We start from the raw sequence: 19259 nt of genomic DNA, 5'->3' as shown, positions 1-19259 counted from the left end.
CATTATGTTGAAAAGATCCATATCGCAAACAGCCTAGTTCAAACAATGTTAATTTTATATCATAACAGCCCTATGAATACTTTGTACGATTTGGTAACTTTTACTTATGTTTTACAGCTCCTCCTGCCAAGCCTCAGAATCCAAGAGTTACTGACACTACAAGAACATCTGTTTCTCTTGCATGGAGTCCACCAGAAGAGGAAGGCGGATCTAAGGTCACTGGCTACTTGATTGAAATGCAAAAGGTTGACCAATACGAATGGACCAAATGTAATACTACTCCAACCAAGATATGTGAATACACACTTACGCACCTTCCACAAGGAGCAGAATATAGGTTCCATGTACTTGCATGCAATGCTGGAGGACCTGGGGAACCAGCTGATGTCCCAGGAACTGTAAAAATTACTGAAATGCTTGGTAAGACATTTAAACTGCATGATCATTTTTAATAATTTGCTTAATAAGCCAGTGAAAATTGTGCATTAAAATGTATTTCCATTTCTAGCATATCCTGACTATGAACTGGATGAGAAGTACCAGGAAGGTCTGGTTGTAAGACAAGGCAGTGCAATTAGGATAACAATACCAATAAAAGGCAAGCCTATCCCAGTTTGCAAATGGACCAAGGAGGGTCGGGATGTAAGCAAGAGAGCTATGATTGCTACTTCTGATACACACACCGAACTCATCATCAAGGATGCTGTCAAAGAGGACTCTGGAACTTATGACCTAATGCTTGAAAACAAATGTGGCAAAAAGGTGGTTTATATTAAAGTTAAAGTTATTGGAAGCCCAGACCCACCAGTAGGTCCTCTGGAATATGATGACATACAGGCACGCTCTGTAAGAGTGAGCTGGAGAGCTCCTGCTGATGACGGTGGCTCTGATATCTTTGGGTACATTGTTGAAAGACGAGAAGTTCCAAAAGCAGCTTGGTATACAATTGATTCAAGAGTAAAAGGAACATCATTGGTGGTCAAGGGACTTAAGGAAAATGTTGAATATCATTTCCGAGTTTCATGTGAAAATCAATTTGGCATTAGTCGTTCACTAAAATCAGAGGAACCTGCTGTACCGAAAACACCTTTGAGTAAGTATTAATGTTAACATCATTATATCTTAACAGCAACGTTAACACAGATTTCTTCAAAATACAGTTTTCTTTAACCACTTCAGCCCCGGAAGGTTTTACCACCTTAATGACCAGGCCATTTTTTGCGATACAGCACTGCATGACTTTAATTGACAATTGCGCGGTCATGAGACACTATACCCAAATAAAATGAACATACTTTTTTTTCCCACAAATAGAGCAATCTTTTGGTAGTATTTGATCACCTCTGTGGTTTTTATTTTTTGCGCTATAAACAAAAAAAATTTTGAAGAAAAAAAAACAATAATTTTTACTTTCTGCTATAAAACATATCCAATAAAAACATTTTAAAAATCAAATTTCTTCATCAATTTAGGCCAATATGTATTCAGCTATATATTTTTGGTAAAGAAATCCCAATAACCATATATTGATTGGTCTGCACAAAGGTTATCGCATTTATAAACTATGGGAATATTTTTATGGCATTTTTATTTATTTATTTTATTAATAATGTCGGCAATAAGTGATTTTTAGCAGGACTGCGACATTGCGACGGACAAATCAGAAACCTTTTTGGGAGCCAGTGACATTATTACAGTGATCAGTGCTAAAAATATGCACTGTTACTGTATCAATGACACTGGCAGGGAAGATGTTAACATCAGGGGCGATCAAAGAGTTAAGTGTGCTCCTAACTGGTGCTTACTAACTGTGTGGGGAATGGTCTGACTGGATGAAGACAGAGATCAGTGTTCCTGCTTAGCAGGAACACAATATCTCTATCATCTTCCCTGTCAAAATGGTGATCTGCCTTGTTTACATAGGCAGATTTCACTGTTCTGCCTCTCTGGGGAATAACCGCGGGTGGCCATTGGACATCAGTACATCGGGATGCCGGACCCATTTATCGGCATCCCCTGTGTCCAATCAGTGCACAATCGTGCCTCTGGTGGAACGTGCCACCCAGTGGCCATTGAACGAAGTGAAGCACATGATTTCATGCAATATAGTCGTTCTGCCGTGGTAAATATGTGGTAGCCTGTCGGTAAGTGGTTGAATTCAAATCCAAAAGTAATATATTGCAAGAATATCACAGGAAGGATGAGGTCCGTGTAAAATGTTTTAAACAATGTGAAAAACCAGCCACCTCTTTGTGGACAGGCAAGGGGAAGGAAATGTGTTTTCTGAGGTTCTCTGAAGTTTTCTTAGTAGCAGATTCCTATGCAGTAATAAAAAAACTCTGTGAAATGTGTACTGATTCATGTATGAAGATATTATAATTATGCACCATTTGAATTGCAGATGTACCAGAGCCTCCAAGCAATGCACCAGAAATTGTTGATGTCACAAAGAGCTCAGTCAGCTTGTCTTGGTCTCGTCCCAAAGATGATGGTGGTTCTCGTGTAACAGGATACTATATTGACCGCAAAGAGACAACTACAGATAAATGGGTTAGACACAATAAGACCCATATTACTACAACTATGTACACCCTCACTGGACTTGTACCTGATGCTGAATATCAGTTCCGTATTATTGCACAAAATGACATTGGTTTGAGTGAGCCAAGTCCATCCTCTGACTCGGTTGTTTGCAAGGATCCATTTGGTAAGCAGAATGACATCTTGATTAAAATGTTTTAAACAAAGCAATGTAAGCCATTGCCACAATGCTAAAAGTTTCTAATTTTCCACAGATAAACCAAGCCAACCAGGTGAAATTGAAGTAACATCTGTATCAAAGGACAGTATAACAATACAATGGGAAAAACCAGAGTGTGATGGGGGAAAAGAGATACTTGGATACTGGGTTGAATACCGCCAGTCTGGAGACAGTGCTTGGAAGAAATGTAATAAAGAACGTATCAGAGACCGGCAGTTTACTATGGGTGGCTTATTGGAAGCTGCTGAATATGAATTTAGAGTTTTTGCTGAAAATGAAACTGGTATCAGCAGACCTCGCAGAACAGCAATGACAGTGAAGACCAAACTTACCTGTGAGTTTGACTTCAAATATTTAACAAAAAAGTTTTCACCATAATTTGTAGTTTAATATGTTCTGTATGCTTAAATATTTTGCAATTATTTTTACACAGCTGGAGAAGCTCCAGGTCTAAGACAGGAAATAAAGGAGGTCACTACCAAATTGGGTGAAAGTGCCAAGCTAACTTGCCAGATTGTTGGAAGACCACTACCTGACATCAAATGGTTCCGCTTTGGCAAAGAGCTGGTGCAAAGCCGCAAATATAAAATGTCTTCAGATGGACGTACTCACTCACTTACAGTGTTGACAGAAGAACAGGAAGATGAAGGCTTGTACACTTGTGTAGCCGTCAACGATGCTGGAGAGATTGAAACCAGTGGTAAACTACTTTTGGAAGCTGTTCCTCAGTTCCATCCTGGATTCCCTCTGAAAGAGAAATACTATGCTGGTGTAGGTACAACTCTTCGCCTCCATGTAGCTTACATTGGACGTCCAGTACCCGCCATTACTTGGTATTATGGGAAGAAGCTTTTGAAATCTTCTGAAAATATCACCATTGAGAATACAGAACATTATACACACCTTGCTATTAAGAATGTGCAACACAAGAGCCATGCTGGCAAATACAAGGTACAGCTGGGCAACACATTTGGAACTGTTGACACTGTACTAAATGTAGAAATACAAGGTAAATATCTGCTTATAAAAAGTTATTTGTGAATGTTTGCTTGTAAAAGGCTACTTGTTTATGCCTGTTATATTACTCATGACTGTATTATTTTCATGTCTACAGATAAACCAGACAAGCCCACAGGCCCAATTGTTGTTGATGCTTTGCTGAAGAATTCTGTCGTAATCAGCTGGAAACCACCAGAAGATGATGGTGGATCAATGGTGACTAACTATGTTGTTGAACGCAGGGAAGCTAAGGAAGGTGAAGACTGGCACTTAGTGTCTTCTGCTATTTCTGGTACCACCTGCAGAATTGTTAACCTTAATGAAAATGCTGGCTATTACTTCCGAGTATCAGCACAGAATTTGTATGGTGTCAGTGACCCATTGGAGATTCCATCTATTGTTGTAATCAAGAGTCCATTTGGTAAGTACTGCCAAATGCAAGTTACTATGTTCAGTTAATTGCCAGGAAAAAAATTTACATTGACACTAAATGATTACTTTATTTTAACAGAAAAACCAGGACAACCAGTGAAACCGGTGGTTACAGCTGTCACAAAAGATTCCTGTGTGGTGTCATGGAGACCACCAGTCAGTGATGGCGGAGCCAAGATCACAAATTACTACCTTGAGAAACGTGAGAAGAAGCAGAACAAATGGATCTCTGTAACAACAGAGGACATTCATGAGACAGTTTATTCTGTCATGGGTCTTATTGAAGATCTTGAATATGAATTCCGTGTCAAATGTGAAAACCTTGGAGGAGAAAGTGAATGGAGTGAGACCTCTGATCCTATTGTACCTAAATCTGATGTACCTGTACGTGCTCCTCAGTTTAAGGAAGAACTGAGAAACCTTAATGTGAAGTACAGAAGCACTGCTACCTTTGTGTGCAAGATTGTTGGTCATCCCAAGCCTGTTGTGAAATGGTTCAAGCAAGGTAAAGAGATCCTCCCAGATGGAGAGAAGGTTAAACTGCAAGAATTCAAGGGAGGATACTATCAGCTTGTCATTACAAATGTCTTTGAGGATGATTCCACGGTCTACCAAGTCAGAGCCACTAACCAAGGAGGGTCTATTTCTGCTACAGCTTCCTTGGATGTGGAAGGTAAGCATAGCATACCAATTTAAAATGAAAACTTATAAATAAAAATGAATGAAATAAATGCATTCCTTCAGCCAAACTAACCAGTGTTATTGTTGTTCTTGCTATTTCCTTTAGTTCCAGCTAAAATCCATCTGCCTAAAAATCTGGAAGGAATGGGTGCTGTGCATGCCCTCAGAGGTGAAGTTGTCAGTATTAAAATTCCATTCTCTGGTAAACCAGACCCAGTAATTACATGGCAGAAAGGACAGGATCTTATTGACAACAATGGACAGTATCAAGTCATTGTAACACGTTCATTCACATCACTTGTGTTCTCTAATGGAGTTGATAGGAAAGACGCAGGCTTCTATGTAGTCTGTGCAAAGAACAGATTTGGCATTGACCAAAAGACAGTAGAATTGGATGTTGCAGATGTCCCTGATCCACCAAGAGGTCTCAAAGTCAGTGATGTTTCAAGAGATTCTGTTAACCTCACTTGGAATACCCCAGCTACTGATGGCGGCAGTAAGATCATAAACTACATAATTGAAAAATGTGCAACAACAGCAGAAAGATGGATACGCGTTGGCCAATCTCGTGAAACCAGATACACTGTTGTTAACTTATTTGGAAAAACAAGATATCAATTCAGAATAATAGCTGAAAATAAGTTTGGACAGAGTAAACCGTCTGAACCAACGGAACCAGTTTTAACAAGAGAAGATAAATCAAGAATGTTGAACTATGATGATGAAGTGTCTGAAATTGAAATCTCTAAAACAAAAGCAGAACACTCTTCCACAAAAGTGCTTCATGAAAGATTTTCCATTGCTGAAGAGCTTGGACATGGGCAGTTTGGAATTGTTCACCGTTGTATTCACAATTCTTCCAAGAAAACATTCCTTGCCAAGTTTGTAAAAGTTAAAGGTACTGACCAGGTTGCAGTGAAGAAAGAAATTTCTGTTCTCAATGTTGCTCGACACACAAATATTTTGTACCTGTATGAATCATTTGAAAGCCTTGAGGAACTGGTAATGATATTTGAATTTATCTCTGGTGTTGACATTTTTGAAAGAATTGGTGCAGCAGGCTTTGACCTCTGTGAAAGAGAGATAATTTCTTATGCACGTCAAATAAGTGAAGCTCTTGAATTCCTTCATTCAAACAGCATTGGACACTTTGATATAAGACCAGAAAACATCATATACACATCAAGACGCAGCTCAAGAATTAAAATTACTGAGTTTGGTCAAGCCCGGCAGTTAATTCCTGGAGACAGTTTCAGAATTCAGTTTACTGCCCCTGAATATTACGCACCTGAAGTTCACCAACATGATTTGGTCAGTACAGCAACTGACATGTGGTCCCTTGGTACTCTTGTGTATATACTTCTGAGTGGTCTTAATCCATTTGCAGCTGAAACAAACCAGCAGATAATTGAGAACATCACCAATGCGGAATACAACTTTGAGGATGAAGCTTTTAAAGATGTTAGCTTGGAGGCTTTGGATTTCATTGACAGACTTCTGGTAAAAGAAAGAAAGAGTCGCATGACTGCCGCAGAAGCCCTTGAGCACTCATGGCTTAAACAGAAGACAGAAAAGCAAAGCACAAAAGTGATTAAGACATTAAGACACAGGCGTTACTATCAAAGTTTGATTAAGAAGGAATGGAACTTTGTAGTCTCTGTAGCTCGCATCTCTTGTGGTGGTGCCATAAGATCCCAGAGGGGAACGACAGTTGCTAAGGTCAAGGTCGCATCAATTGAAATAGGACCAATTTCTGGACAGATTACACATGCTGTTGGAGAAGAAGGAGGATATGCCAGATTTATTTGCAAGATTGAAAATTATGATCACTCTACACAAGTTACTTGGTACTTTGGCATCCGTCAATTAGAAAATAGTGACAAGTACGAAATCACATACAACGATGAAGGTCTTGCAACAATCTATGTCAAAGACATCAGAAAATCAGATGACGGCACCTACAGATGCAAAGTAGTCAATGACTACGGTGAGGACAGTTCTTACGGTGAATTGTTTGTAATAGGTGTCAGAGAACAATTTGAATATTACAGATGCAGGACAGTGAAGAAGGTAAAACGCAGAGTGGACACCATGAGACTTTTGGAAAGACCACCAGAGTTTACCTTGCCTTTGTTCAACCGCACAGCTTATATTGGTGAAGATATCAGATTTGGTGTCACAATTACAGTCCATCCTGATCCACAGGTGACATGGCTCAAGTCAGGTCAAAAGATCAAACCTGGTGAAGATGAAAAGAAATACACTTTTGAATCTGACAAAGGTTTGTACCAGCTTATCATTCACAAACTGACAACAGAAGATGATGCAGAGTATACCGTTGTGGCCAAGAACAGATATGGTGATGACAGTTGCAAAGCTAAGCTCACAGTTATTCCTCACCCAGCAGCAGCAGACAATACCTTACGACCAATGTTTAAGCGTTTGCTTGCAAATGCTGAATGCCAGGAAGGTCAGTCTGTCCGCTTTGAAATTAGAGTGTCAGGAACTCCAAAACCAACATTGAAATGGGAGAAAGACGGTCAGGCCTTGGCACTAGGCCCCAACATTGAAATTATTCATGAGGGTCTTGATTATTATGCTCTATTCATTAGAGACACTTTGCCAGAAGACTCAGGTTACTACAGAATAACTGCTACCAATAGTGCAGGATCAACAAGCTGCCAAGCATACCTAAAGGTTGAGCGCATGCGATATGTCAAGCATGAGTACAAATCTGAAGAAGAACGTAAAGTACATGTACAGAGGCAGATTGACAAAACCCTGAGAATGGCAGAAATCCTTGCAGGAACTGATTCTGTCCCACTGACACAAGTTGCACAGCAAGCCCTGAGGGAGGCAGCAATTTTGTACAGGCCAGCAGTGAGCACCAAAACTGTAAAAGGGGAATATGAGATTACAAAAGAGGAAAAGAAGAAAGAAGTAAAAGTAATCCGCATGCCATATGAGATTCCACAACCACGTGTACATGGTGCAACTGCACTTGAAGAAGATCAGTCTATTAAAAAGTTTGTACCAATGTCTGATATGAAATGGTACAAGAGATTGAGGGACCAGTTTGAAATGCCAGAACCTCTTGAGCGCATAGTTCAAAAACGTCCAAAACGTATTCGTCTCTCAAGGTGGGAGCAATTCTATGTAATGCCACTGCCACGGATCTCTGATCAATACAAGCCTAAATGGCGTATACCAAAAGTGTCACAGGATGACCTGGAAACTGTAAGACCTGCTCGTCGTCGTACACCATCACCAGATTATGAACTTTATTATCGGCCACGCCGACGATCTCTTGGAGATGTATCTGATGATGAATTACTTCTCTCAGTTGATGACTATTTGGCTATGAAAAGAGTTGAAGAGGAAAGATTACGATTAGAAGAAGAGTTGGTACTTGGCTTTTCTGCCTCTCCCCCAAGTCGTAGTCCTCCAAGATTTGAGCTGTCAACCCTTCGTTATACCACACCGGAAACTCATGTTAGCAGAGAGAAGAGAACTGAAGCAGAATCCAGGTATTCCACTTACCATATCCCAACTAAAGAGGAGGTCACAACAAGCTATGCAGATCTTAGAGAGCGTTATGAGAGAGCTATATACAAGCCACCCAAACAAAAACAAAGAATTATTGACGAGAGAGAGGATGAAGAATTACTTCGTCCATACAGCACAACCCAGAGGCTTTCCCAGTACACAAGAGACCTTGAATACATGGAGAAGGAAGAGAAAAGCAGATTGCTATCAAGAAGAGAAAGAGAAATAACACAAATAACTGATGTTGAAGAAGCTCAGGAAGAAGTTTCCAGGAGAGTCAGCAGACAAATACGTCAAACATCTCCTGAAGTAACAAGATTGCTTGGAAGGAGAAGATCACTTTCTCCAACTTATATTGAGCTTATGCGCCCTGTATCTGAACTAATAAGACCTCGTTCTAAACCAGCTGAGCCAGAAAGAAGATCTCCCACACCTGAGAGAACAAGGCCTCGATCTCCCAGCCCTGTTTCAAGTGATAGATCACTTTCACGTTTTGAAAGAACTGCAAGATTTGATATTATGTCGAGGTATGAATCAATGAAAGCTGCTCTCAAAACACAAAAGTCTTCAGAAAGAAAGTATGAAGTTTTAACTCAACAGCCCTTCTCATTGGACCATGCTCCCCGTATAACTTTGAGAATGCGTTCTCATCGTGTACCAATTGGGCAGAACACAAGATTTATTCTCAATGTGCAATCAAAGCCTACAGGTGATATTAAATGGTATCATAATAGTGTGGAAATTCAGGAAAGCAACAAATATCATATTAGTAATGTGAGTGGAGTTTTGACTCTGGAAATCATTGACTGCCATTCTGAAGACTGTGGAACATACCGTGCCATATGTACAAACTACAAAGGTGAAGCCTCTGACTATGCCACCCTAGATGTTTCAGGAGATGATTTTTCCACCTATACACCAAAAAGGAAAGATGATGTTGTGCCTAAGTCTGCTTTCCCAGAGTTGCTTAAATCTGAAGATTATGCATTTGCTTCATTTAAGAAAACATCCGAATTTGAGGCAAGTTCTTCAAGAAGAGAAGTTAAATCACAAGTAACTTCATTAAGAGAATCTTCGGAATCTTACGAGGCTTATGCATCAGAAGAAAAGAGAGTCTCTGCATCTGAAGCAAAAGCAGTAGAAGAAAGAGTTGTGCAAAGGAAATTTAAGAGTTCAGAGCCTGCCAAAATACTCACTAAACCACAGTCTGTCACAGTATCTGAAGGTGAGAGTGTCAGGTTTTCATGTGACTTTGATGGTGAACCAACTCCAACAGTTACATGGCAGCTTGCTGGAAAGGCTATAGTGTCCTCTACACGTCACCACATAACATCAACAAAGTACAGCTCTACCTTTGATATCACTTCTGTCAAGTTGTCTGATGAGGGCAACTATACAGTAATCGTGGAAAACTCTGAAGGAAAGCAAGAAGCACACTTCACACTGACAATTAAACGATCAAAAGCAGCTGAGAAAAGTGTTACATCACCACCCCGAGTAAAATCTCCAGAACCACACAGAAAATCTCATGATTCAATAAAATCACCAAAAAGAGTAAAGTCTCCAGAGCCAACAACACCAAAAACCAAATCAGTAACCAAATCACCAGCAGAGAAGATGCAGTTACCAGCTGTTTCACCCCCCAAAATAGCTCAGAACCTGAAGGCTGTAGCTAGTGGTGACAAAGCTAAGCTGACATGTGTGGTTCAGAGTACATTACTCAATGGAAGAGAAGTGTCATGGTTCAAGGATGGTAAGAAGCTGAGGGAAGATGGACATTTCAGCTTCCATTACTCTTCTGATGGAACCTATGAACTCAATATTTACAGTATCTCTGAAGCTGACCAGGGTGAATATATTTGTGAGATAACTGGAGAAGGAGGAGTCTCCAAAACCAGTCTGCAGTTTGTTGGTCAAACATTCAAAAATGTTTTCTCCCAAGTTACTATTGCAAGAGAGTCTACAAAATCTCTCCAGTTGTCAAAATCTGTAGTTCAAGAGGAGGTTAGTAAGACTGACTTGGTCACTGAAGGAGCCAAAACTCTTCATACAGAGATTAAATCTTTAGAAAGTAGTGTCAGTTTTAGTGAAGGCCAGACAGTCACTCTGAAGGCTAGTTTGTTAGGAGCATCTCAAGTAAGATGGGTGCTCAATGGATATGAATTAAAAAACTCTGAAGACTACAAATATGGAGTATCTGGTAATGATCAAACTTTAACCATCAAAAAGGTCAGCAGCAAAGATCATGGGATCCTGACCTGTGAGGGAAGAACAGACCAAGGAATAATCAAATGCCTGTTTGACTTGACATTAAGCAAGGAAGCTTCCAATGCACCATTATTTGTTTACCAACCAAAGTCTCAAAATGCCAATGAAGGTCAAAATGTCGTGTTTACATGCGAAATCACTGGTAATCCATCTCCTGAAGTTGAATGGTTTAAAGACAATATTCTGGTAAGTCAGCGTTATCAATTTTCTTTCAATCGGTTGTTTTCTCTTTACTTAACTGAAAAAATAAATTGTATTTTATTTGTTTCTCTTTTGGTAGATTTCAGTCTCATCACACATCAGAGTGTCTCGAACTAAAAATATTTACTCTCTAGAAATTCAAAATACAACTGAGAAGGATAGTGGCAAATATACAGTAAAAGCCAAGAACTACCATGGACAGTGTTCTGCTACCGTCTCTTTAAATGTTTTCCGTAAGTATCGTAGAACCTTTGGAAACTGAAAATATACTTTATGCATTAACTTTTCCCAGTTAACTTAAATTACTTTAGTGCAAACTTAATAGAATATTAAGCTCTCTATCAATGATGCCATACAAACAACAGAAAAATGCTATTTTTCTATTATTTGTTCAGGGCCAGATAACTCACTCAAATGTGAGTTATTTAGTACATGGCTGTCCAAATAATTTCTTATGGTTCATGATCTTGCCTTAGGATTTCTATAATTGTAGAATTTAATTGAGTAGAGTTTAATTTACTATTTTGTCTCTTACAATACAGTTTTGGGTTCCCACCGTGACGTATTTAATGTACTGTATTTGACACCCAGATAGAACCACTTTTACCAAATCACTCCTCCTCTATACAACACCATTTTTTTCAGGACAAATCATAAAATGAAACAATTAAAGGAGTTTTAAAGGCAGAAGGTATTTAATCTTAATGCATTCTATGCATTAAGATAAAAAACCTTTTGTGTGTAGTAGCCCCCCCCCCACCAATTACTTACCTAAGCCCCTTCTCTCTCCAGTGATGTCCACGATTGTCTAAGTTGTCCGGGACACTCCTCCTGATTGGCTGAGACACAGCAGCAGCACCATTGGCTCCCGCAGCTATCAATCAAAGTCAGTCAGCCAATCGGGGGAGAGAGGGGACGGGGCTGGGTCAGGGCTCCGTATCTGAATGGATACACGGAGCTCTAACTCGGCTTGGGTGCCCCCATAGAAAGCTGCTGGCTGAGGGGGCACTCGATAGGAGGGAGGGGCCAGGAGCAGCAAAGAGGGAACCCGAGAAGAGGAGGATCAGGGCTGCTCTTTGCAAAACCAACTGCACAGAGGAGGTAAGTACAGCAGGTATGAGTATGTACTGGACAGCAAAGCTAACAGAGTGTAGCAGTCAGAAGATTGCCTAGGGTTTGCACTCTTTAGAGCAGGCAGGCTAGTTCCCTTTTACATTTGTTGTCAGTGAAGATGTGTCCCATACACTAGTTAATTAAAGAAACACCCCCATACTTTGGTGGTCAATGGAAAATTTCCACCTTGCTTTGGTAGCTAGTAAGTAACCCATTACACTGGTGATCAGTGAGAATTTAGACAAGCATATAATGGTTGCTTGTGGTTACTCTGCTCTAGTGCTTCCAGCTTTAGTTCTACTAAATTATATTAGTGCTGAAACTATCCACGAATCATCAGATGGGAGTTCAATTTGATAATTTAATTATAGATGGAGAGCGATTACATGAATATCCTAGTGTTTCTCATAGAGTCTACTGTAAAAATCCAAGAGGGAAAATGAGAACCCCTCTTAATAGCTATAGAAAGTACCCGGTGTGGAAACACAAGTTTAAAATCTTGCAAGCTGAATCCCTGAGTATCGAAGCTGAATGGTAATTAATTTGATTGGCATCTACCCAAATCCAGAATATGAGTTTTGGATGGACCGATGCATTACAAGACACACTTTACTATAGGATATAGGATAAAATATATCCTACAACCATGGGAGAATGTTTTTTTATTTTTAAAATGTAATTTTTTTTACCACCTCCCTTCTGCCATATAGTAAAATGGCGGATGCAAGGTGGCTCTATCGTTCTGGGATGATGTCATATGATGTCCCACTCTCGCCGTGATTGTGCACCAGTGCCCTGATTATCATTTCAGCCCCACCAGTGCCCAGCAGTGATGCCAGTCAGTGCCCAGCAGTGATGCCAGTCAGTGCCCATCAGTAATGCTAGTCAGTGCTGCCTTTCAGTGCACATCAGTGCCTGCTCATCAGTGCCACCTACCTGTGCAGTATTAATAAAACTCTAGGTGCCTATTACGCCTGTTACCGCTGCAGGGGTGAGGCTCTCTGGTGAGTGCAGGCACAAGAGGGGGATGCGGATGGAAGAGGGGAGCACTGAAGAGTCACCTTATTTTACTTGTGCACGGATCACTGTTCACAGACTGCTATTTAATATTTTTGGGACTAGTTCATCTTAACACGCAAATTTGTGTGCATTTATATACACATATATATATAAATGTATGGGACTGAATGTCACTTTATTCATTTTTGTGTGTTGAAGCATTACACAAAAAAATATTTTTTAAATAATTTTTATACCTTGGCTTATAACATGTGTTGAATGCTACACTTACATTTGTTTTATTTATTTATTTTTGAAGCACTATTGACTTTATAGGGAGTGTTGGCAATACCCACATCAGTAGATTATATTTTACCTTATTTTATATGAATTTACACATAGGTTATTTTTTTTTATTTTTTGAACAGCGCCACTTCCCCTTTACTAGTTTTATTATTTCTAGACTCCACCCAGGTGGTGTTCCCAATTAGGGAGGCTGCAGTTCTTTTATTGCCTAAGCGCGGATATCTGTTGTTTTTATATACCTGTGCAGCATATCAGTGCCCATAAGTGCCGCCTATCGATGCTGCCTATCAGTGCTCATCAGTGCTGCATATTAGTGCCACCTATCAGTGCCCATCAGTGCTGCATATTAGTGCCACCTCATCAGTGCTCTTCAGTGCCACCTCATCGGTGCACATCAGTGAAGGAGAAAAGTTACTTATTTACAAAATTCTATACTAGAAACTAAGAAAATATATTTTTTTTATACATTTTTGGGGTTTTTTTTAGAAAAAAAATTTAAAACCCATAAATACCACCAAATGAAAGCTCTATCTGTCTCAAAAATGTTGTTTGGGTACAATGTTGCATGACTGCTCAGTTGTCATTCAAAGTGCAACTTTGCTGAAAGCTGAAAAGTGACCTGGGCAGGAAGGGGCTGAAAGTGCCCAGTAATTAAGCGGTTAATGTTCCAGGCTGTCTATGTCAGCTATACAGGATAACAGATCCATAGTGAGCTTGCATTGACATAGTGTTTGTATCCTTAACCAAAGGTCTTGTTGAAGAGCCTACAAAGCAAGTTATGCTGAAAACTGCTGGCGAAGCTAGTCTGCTTGAAAGCTTGTCTCTTCAATCCATGCAAGCATCAGCCTCCAGACAAGAAGCCTCCTTCAGCAGTAGCAGTAGTATTTCTGAATCAAAATTTGCCAGTATGTCTTCAGTGAAAGAAGCGTCCTTTATGGAAATGCACTCTAGCAGCATGATGGAATCCTCCAGCGTAAGACATATGGAAAGTTCCTCCAGCAGAATGTTATCTGCAGGATTCAGAGGTAAGCACACAGCCTAGATTGTATGTTGTCCTCTTTTAGGTTGAAAAAAGAAAAAATGGACAATAAATGACCGATCTTTCCTTCCTCACTGCGGAATTACTGCAACTTTTCTCCCCACTGTTAAATTTGGCTGGTGGTGTGTAGGGAAAATAATGTTTCTCTTCCTTATTGGAAATCCTTAGAGGAGCTTCAGTCATATGTATGAAAATTAAAAGTCAGCAGCTACAAAAGAAGAGATATGTTATCATGATCAGTATTAAGATTGATTTAACACTATACAGCACATATTTGAGAACTTTTAGAAGCTCAAAAGTTTTGTTGAAAATGTTGTAGAACATATCATTACCATTACCTAAATATGCCTTATAAATTGCTACTTTGGTATGCTTGTAAAGTGTCATACAGACTTCTTAGTGCTGGATACTATATATTCAACTAGCAAAGCATACACACCACTTTCTCATGTCATACTGATATGTGATTTAAAGGACTTAAAGGGGCACTGGAGACACTTGGAATCACTCAGAGACACTCGGAGATGCTCTGAGACACTTGGAAACACTCGGGAACGGAGTATAGATAAGATGCTCGGAAACACTCAGAAACATTGCGTTCCTGAGTGTCTTTGAGCGTCTCCTAGTGTCTGCGAGCATCTCTGAATGTTTCCGAGCGTCTCTGAGTGGCCTCTGAGCATCTCCAAGTATTTTTGAGTGAATACATAAATTAACAGCGCTAGCAGAATATAAAACATCAACGTGGTAACGTGCTTGTAAATTATTGACCGTGACAATATTGACAAGTTTCATACATATATAATGAATAAAGTGCTAAGTGCTCCAAATGAAAATTCTAGTGCTTCGTGGTTCAGGATAGGATTTTTCAAGTGCCACACTCCCCTCTTGTGACCCCACTTACCAAAGTTAATGGACCTTCAGCTTTGCAGTCTAGGGGCCAATAGGGCTGTGATCTAAAAGATCTGATGTGAAAAAAACTGGACTGTCAGAGAAGCTTTGAGTGTCTCCGGTGTCTCCGAACCTCTGGCCACATGTGGTATTGCATAGATAAGCAGTGGCTGTGGAATGGAGTATCTGAGTTTCCATTATTTCCTATGGGGAAACCCCCTTTTAATTTTTGCGAGTGCTTTGGATTACAAGAATTCTTCTGGACCCAATTATGCTTATAATCCAAGGTATTACTGTAATTCTGTATTTGCAACTCAAATGCTTGTATATTGTAGAACTTATTACCAGTACATAAATATGCCTTTTAAATTGCTACTTTGGTATGCTTGTAAAGCATTAAAAAATGTCATACAGACTTCCTACTGTAATGGACACTGTATATTCAACTAGCATGTGATTTAAAGAACTTCTCTTCTAAATCCCAATAAAATATTAGTTATTAAAGGCCCTGAAAATAATTGGACCAGAAGATTATATAAAAGAAAACTAAAGACATTGTTAACTGACAGATTATCCCTCCTTCAGAAGCCTGAACAGAGGGTTCCTTCTATAAAGCAGCAGAATGGCCTTACTGCAAACATACTACTGCTTATGGAAAAAAAAAATAGAGACACATTTATAAATCACTGTGATGTGCTTTACGGATATGCATTATGTTCTGTTTTTTTTCAGGACTCCAGAACAGGTGAATCCCCATTTATTTCAATAAATGGTAAATAAACAAGAAGTCTTTTGGAGGAAAAGAAGCCCAGTCTCAAGACCTGTCAGTCATGTAACCAGCAGAGCGCTCTCTGCAGGATTGTGCAGAGAAAACCACAGGCTTCAAATGCAGCTCCATTTTTTGTCGGCACTGCATAGAAATTAACGAAATGTTACACTGTGACATTTCAATAAAGTTAAAAAGAAAAGTGCTCTGCTGTGTTTTATTCTGAAGGTAGTGGGAACTGGCCTAAACAAAGCACAAAGCGCAAAGGACTCATCACTAGTATTTCCTGTGGTCTACAGCTGATCTTTTCCCCACTACTGATTTATCATGCCTTGTTCTTCACTGCATCCTTATGTGGAGGCAGCCACCTTGATATCGCTTTTGCTTTTTCGAATAAGAACCTCCAGCAAGAACAACAGTGAGCAGTATAGTAGTGACATCACCAAATCTCCTAAAGCGGTGGTGGCTTGTTCTCACACTGCAGATGTACAGCTATGAGGCTGTAGACCAGGGTTTCTCAACCAGGATTCCATGGAACCTGAGGTTTCCTCCGTGGAATCCTAGGGAATCCTTGAGCAATTTGTGTCTCTCAGATAGGTCAGGGGGGATCTTCTTCCTAATGACCACAAGTTTAAGGAGCATTCTTCCATCGACCATCACACTGATGTATCATGAGTTGTAGATATGGTAAGTTTTAACAGGGGTTCCCTGAGACCGGAAAGTTATTTCAAGGGTTCCTCCATATTTAAAAAGGTTGAGAAAGGCTGCTGTAGACACTACAACATAGGCACCCTTACACACCAGAAAATGTGCTGCAATTTTTAGTAATAATTTCAGAAAAAAGGGTACTGCTAAGGCACAATTAACATTTCTAAATTATTTATATAATATAGCAGATATTCACTCTTTGAATTCAGTTTATAAAAAAAGGTAATATATACATTTGGGCTTCATTTCCTAAAAACTGCTATTAAAGTGGTTGTAAACCCTATTACACCACTTGTGCCTACAGGTAAGCCTATAATAAGGCTTACCTGTAGGTACTGTAAATATCTCCTGAATCTGCATGGTTTAGGAGATATTTACCATATACGCTTGCACCGATGTGATCGGCGCATTTGCTCTGGGAAACGGTTTGATCGTGCCGTTTCTAAAGGGCTTGTGCCGTGACGTCATCGTGGCTCTGGCCAATCACAGCGCCGGAGCCCGCGAACCCGGAAATAATGCCGGGAGACATGTCGCTGGTCACAGCGGTGTACGGGGACCACTGCAACAGCTTTGATCTGAGGTAAGTATTTCATAATGAGCTAGTATGACGTGCATACTAGCTCATTATGCCTTTGTCTTGCAGGATTGTTTTTTTTTTATATGGGTTTAACTGTTTATTCTTTACTTTCCATTTAAAGGAAGTTCACCTAAGATTGAAGCTCTTCCATCTGATGTCAGCATTGATGCAGGAAAGGTTCTCGCGGTAGCCTGTGCCTTTGCTGGAGAACCCACCCCAGATGTTACATGGTCTCATTCTGGGCGATCTGTTCCTACCGAAGAACAGAAGGGACGAGTTCACATCGAAACCTCTGAAGATTTGACCACCCTAACCATCACGGATGTTCAAAAGAGAGACGGGGGGCGTTACACACTGAAGCTAACAAATGATTTCGGATCGGATTCTGCGTCTGTGAATATCAATGTTCGAACACCCTAAGTTATTAATCGTTTACATTCACTTGTATTCTTACAGGTGATTCACAAGGACTGGAACTGATTTGTAAATAGAGAATTATTTTTGTACCTACCTTTATAAGACAAAGTCCACAGATTTACACTGAATTTTGCTCTTATTTAACTTAAGAGGCTAAAACCTTTTTTTGACATGTACATACTGTATATAGCCGAGTTGACCGGTTATGGAGTTCTGTACCATATATTTTGTGACGTTTTAAAGAAAATGCAACGGAACGAACGGTGGGCAGGAGAAAGTTTCCTAGGAAGCGAATACCTTGTCTACCATTAAACTATGTGCCTCAACACCATGTTGATGACTTAAGTATACCTCAGCAGGTTGAGAAACTCCCTGTTGAAGACTTACACCCGATAGAGGATGCTACTCACGAACTATGCTAACAAACATTACATATTTGAAATAATGGCGAATATAAGGTGCTGTCTGCAACTACCCTCCTGTAGGCAGCACTGCAATATTTCCATTATTGAAAAACGACGACTGTTTACTGTTCAACAGAGACAATTTCTAAGCTGAGCAAAGTGTTAACGGCCAACACTTTGTTCACAATTTGTTTCACTGCCCTTTTTCTGACATGTCGACTCCCTCAACTTGCTCCAAAAAGTAACATCATCTGGCCATACCCTCATCGAAGCAAGTTCAGAGACTCGCGTGCAGAATCAGTGGCAACTCTCCTAGAGGTTCATGGGTGCAGTGATTGTGTGTGAGTAGATAGCATTACATGTTATGACAACAGGGCAAATAAGCAGAGAACCACAGTCAAGCAAGCTGTTGATAAAACCTGTAAAGCTCAATAATTTGTTGTTGCTCTTTCATGTAGTATTTATTGTGACTGTAGAATTATCTATTTATTGAACCTCTTGGAGATAGTTCATTGATTGCAATAAAGCGTGTTATCTGCACCAATAAACTCTGTGATGGTTTTTCTTTTTGTTAATTCTATGGATGTGAATAGGTCGGGCCACTGGAGGTGTCCTATTGTGGTAGTAGGAAGGTTTAAATTGTATGTCTAGCCAAGATGTCTTTTCTTGTTTAGTCTTAAATGGGGTATGGAGGGGTTAAGACACCTGTTGGTTTTTTACTGCTATCCAGGGCTGTGTTAGAGATAATTTCAACTCACTCCTTGCCAATTTTAGCAGCCCACCTACACAATTATAATAAAAACACTGCTACATTAAAATGATGGACTTGTACCAGCTATATACCACTTGATACACGTGGCCCCTCCAATTTCAGAAGTGCTTGAAACAATGCAGTTTTTTGGTTTACTCCCAAGTAGTATACTCAAAGGCGCACTAACTGCTGTATTTTACCAGTAACAGCATATTAGTTGCCACCTTCACACATTGGCCTTATTGGGGGAAAAGGGTTACAGCAGTGAGGCACTGCATCACTTCAGCAATAACACAAATATCCCTCCTCATCCATAATTTTGAAAAAGATCTGACAGTTTTAGTCTGAAGAGTTTAACTGGTGGTTAAAGCAGGAAGATGGGTAGCAGCACAGCTTCACAGAG

At 39.9% G+C, this 19259-nt stretch overlaps 1 protein-coding gene across 1 annotated transcript in view; it reads left to right on the top strand.

Annotated features, from left to right (window-relative positions):
• TTN (titin) overlaps positions 1–18653 on the top strand; it is a 337354-nt gene extending 318701 nt beyond the window's left edge. The window contains exons 243-253 of the mRNA XM_077448105.1: positions 118–420; positions 509–1093; positions 2402–2707; positions 2796–3095; positions 3195–3770; positions 3876–4181; positions 4272–4865; positions 4980–10873; positions 10968–11121; positions 14056–14331; positions 17406–18653. Coding sequence (XP_077304231.1) covers positions 118–420; positions 509–1093; positions 2402–2707; positions 2796–3095; positions 3195–3770; positions 3876–4181; positions 4272–4865; positions 4980–10873; positions 10968–11121; positions 14056–14331; positions 17406–17704 — 9593 coding nt within the window. The 3' untranslated portion in view covers positions 17705–18653. The remainder of the gene's footprint in view (positions 1–117; positions 421–508; positions 1094–2401; positions 2708–2795; positions 3096–3194; positions 3771–3875; positions 4182–4271; positions 4866–4979; positions 10874–10967; positions 11122–14055; positions 14332–17405) is intronic.
• The last annotated feature ends 606 nt before the right edge of the window (positions 18654–19259 follow it).

This window comes from Lithobates pipiens, unplaced genomic scaffold, assembly GCF_037356315.1.
Source record: "Lithobates pipiens isolate NorthernLeopardFrog02 unplaced genomic scaffold, aLitPip1_a1.2 Scaffold_22, whole genome shotgun sequence".
Taxonomy (NCBI): Eukaryota; Metazoa; Chordata; class Amphibia; order Anura; family Ranidae; genus Lithobates; species Lithobates pipiens.
This window is presented reverse-complemented; position numbering and strand designations above follow the sequence as displayed.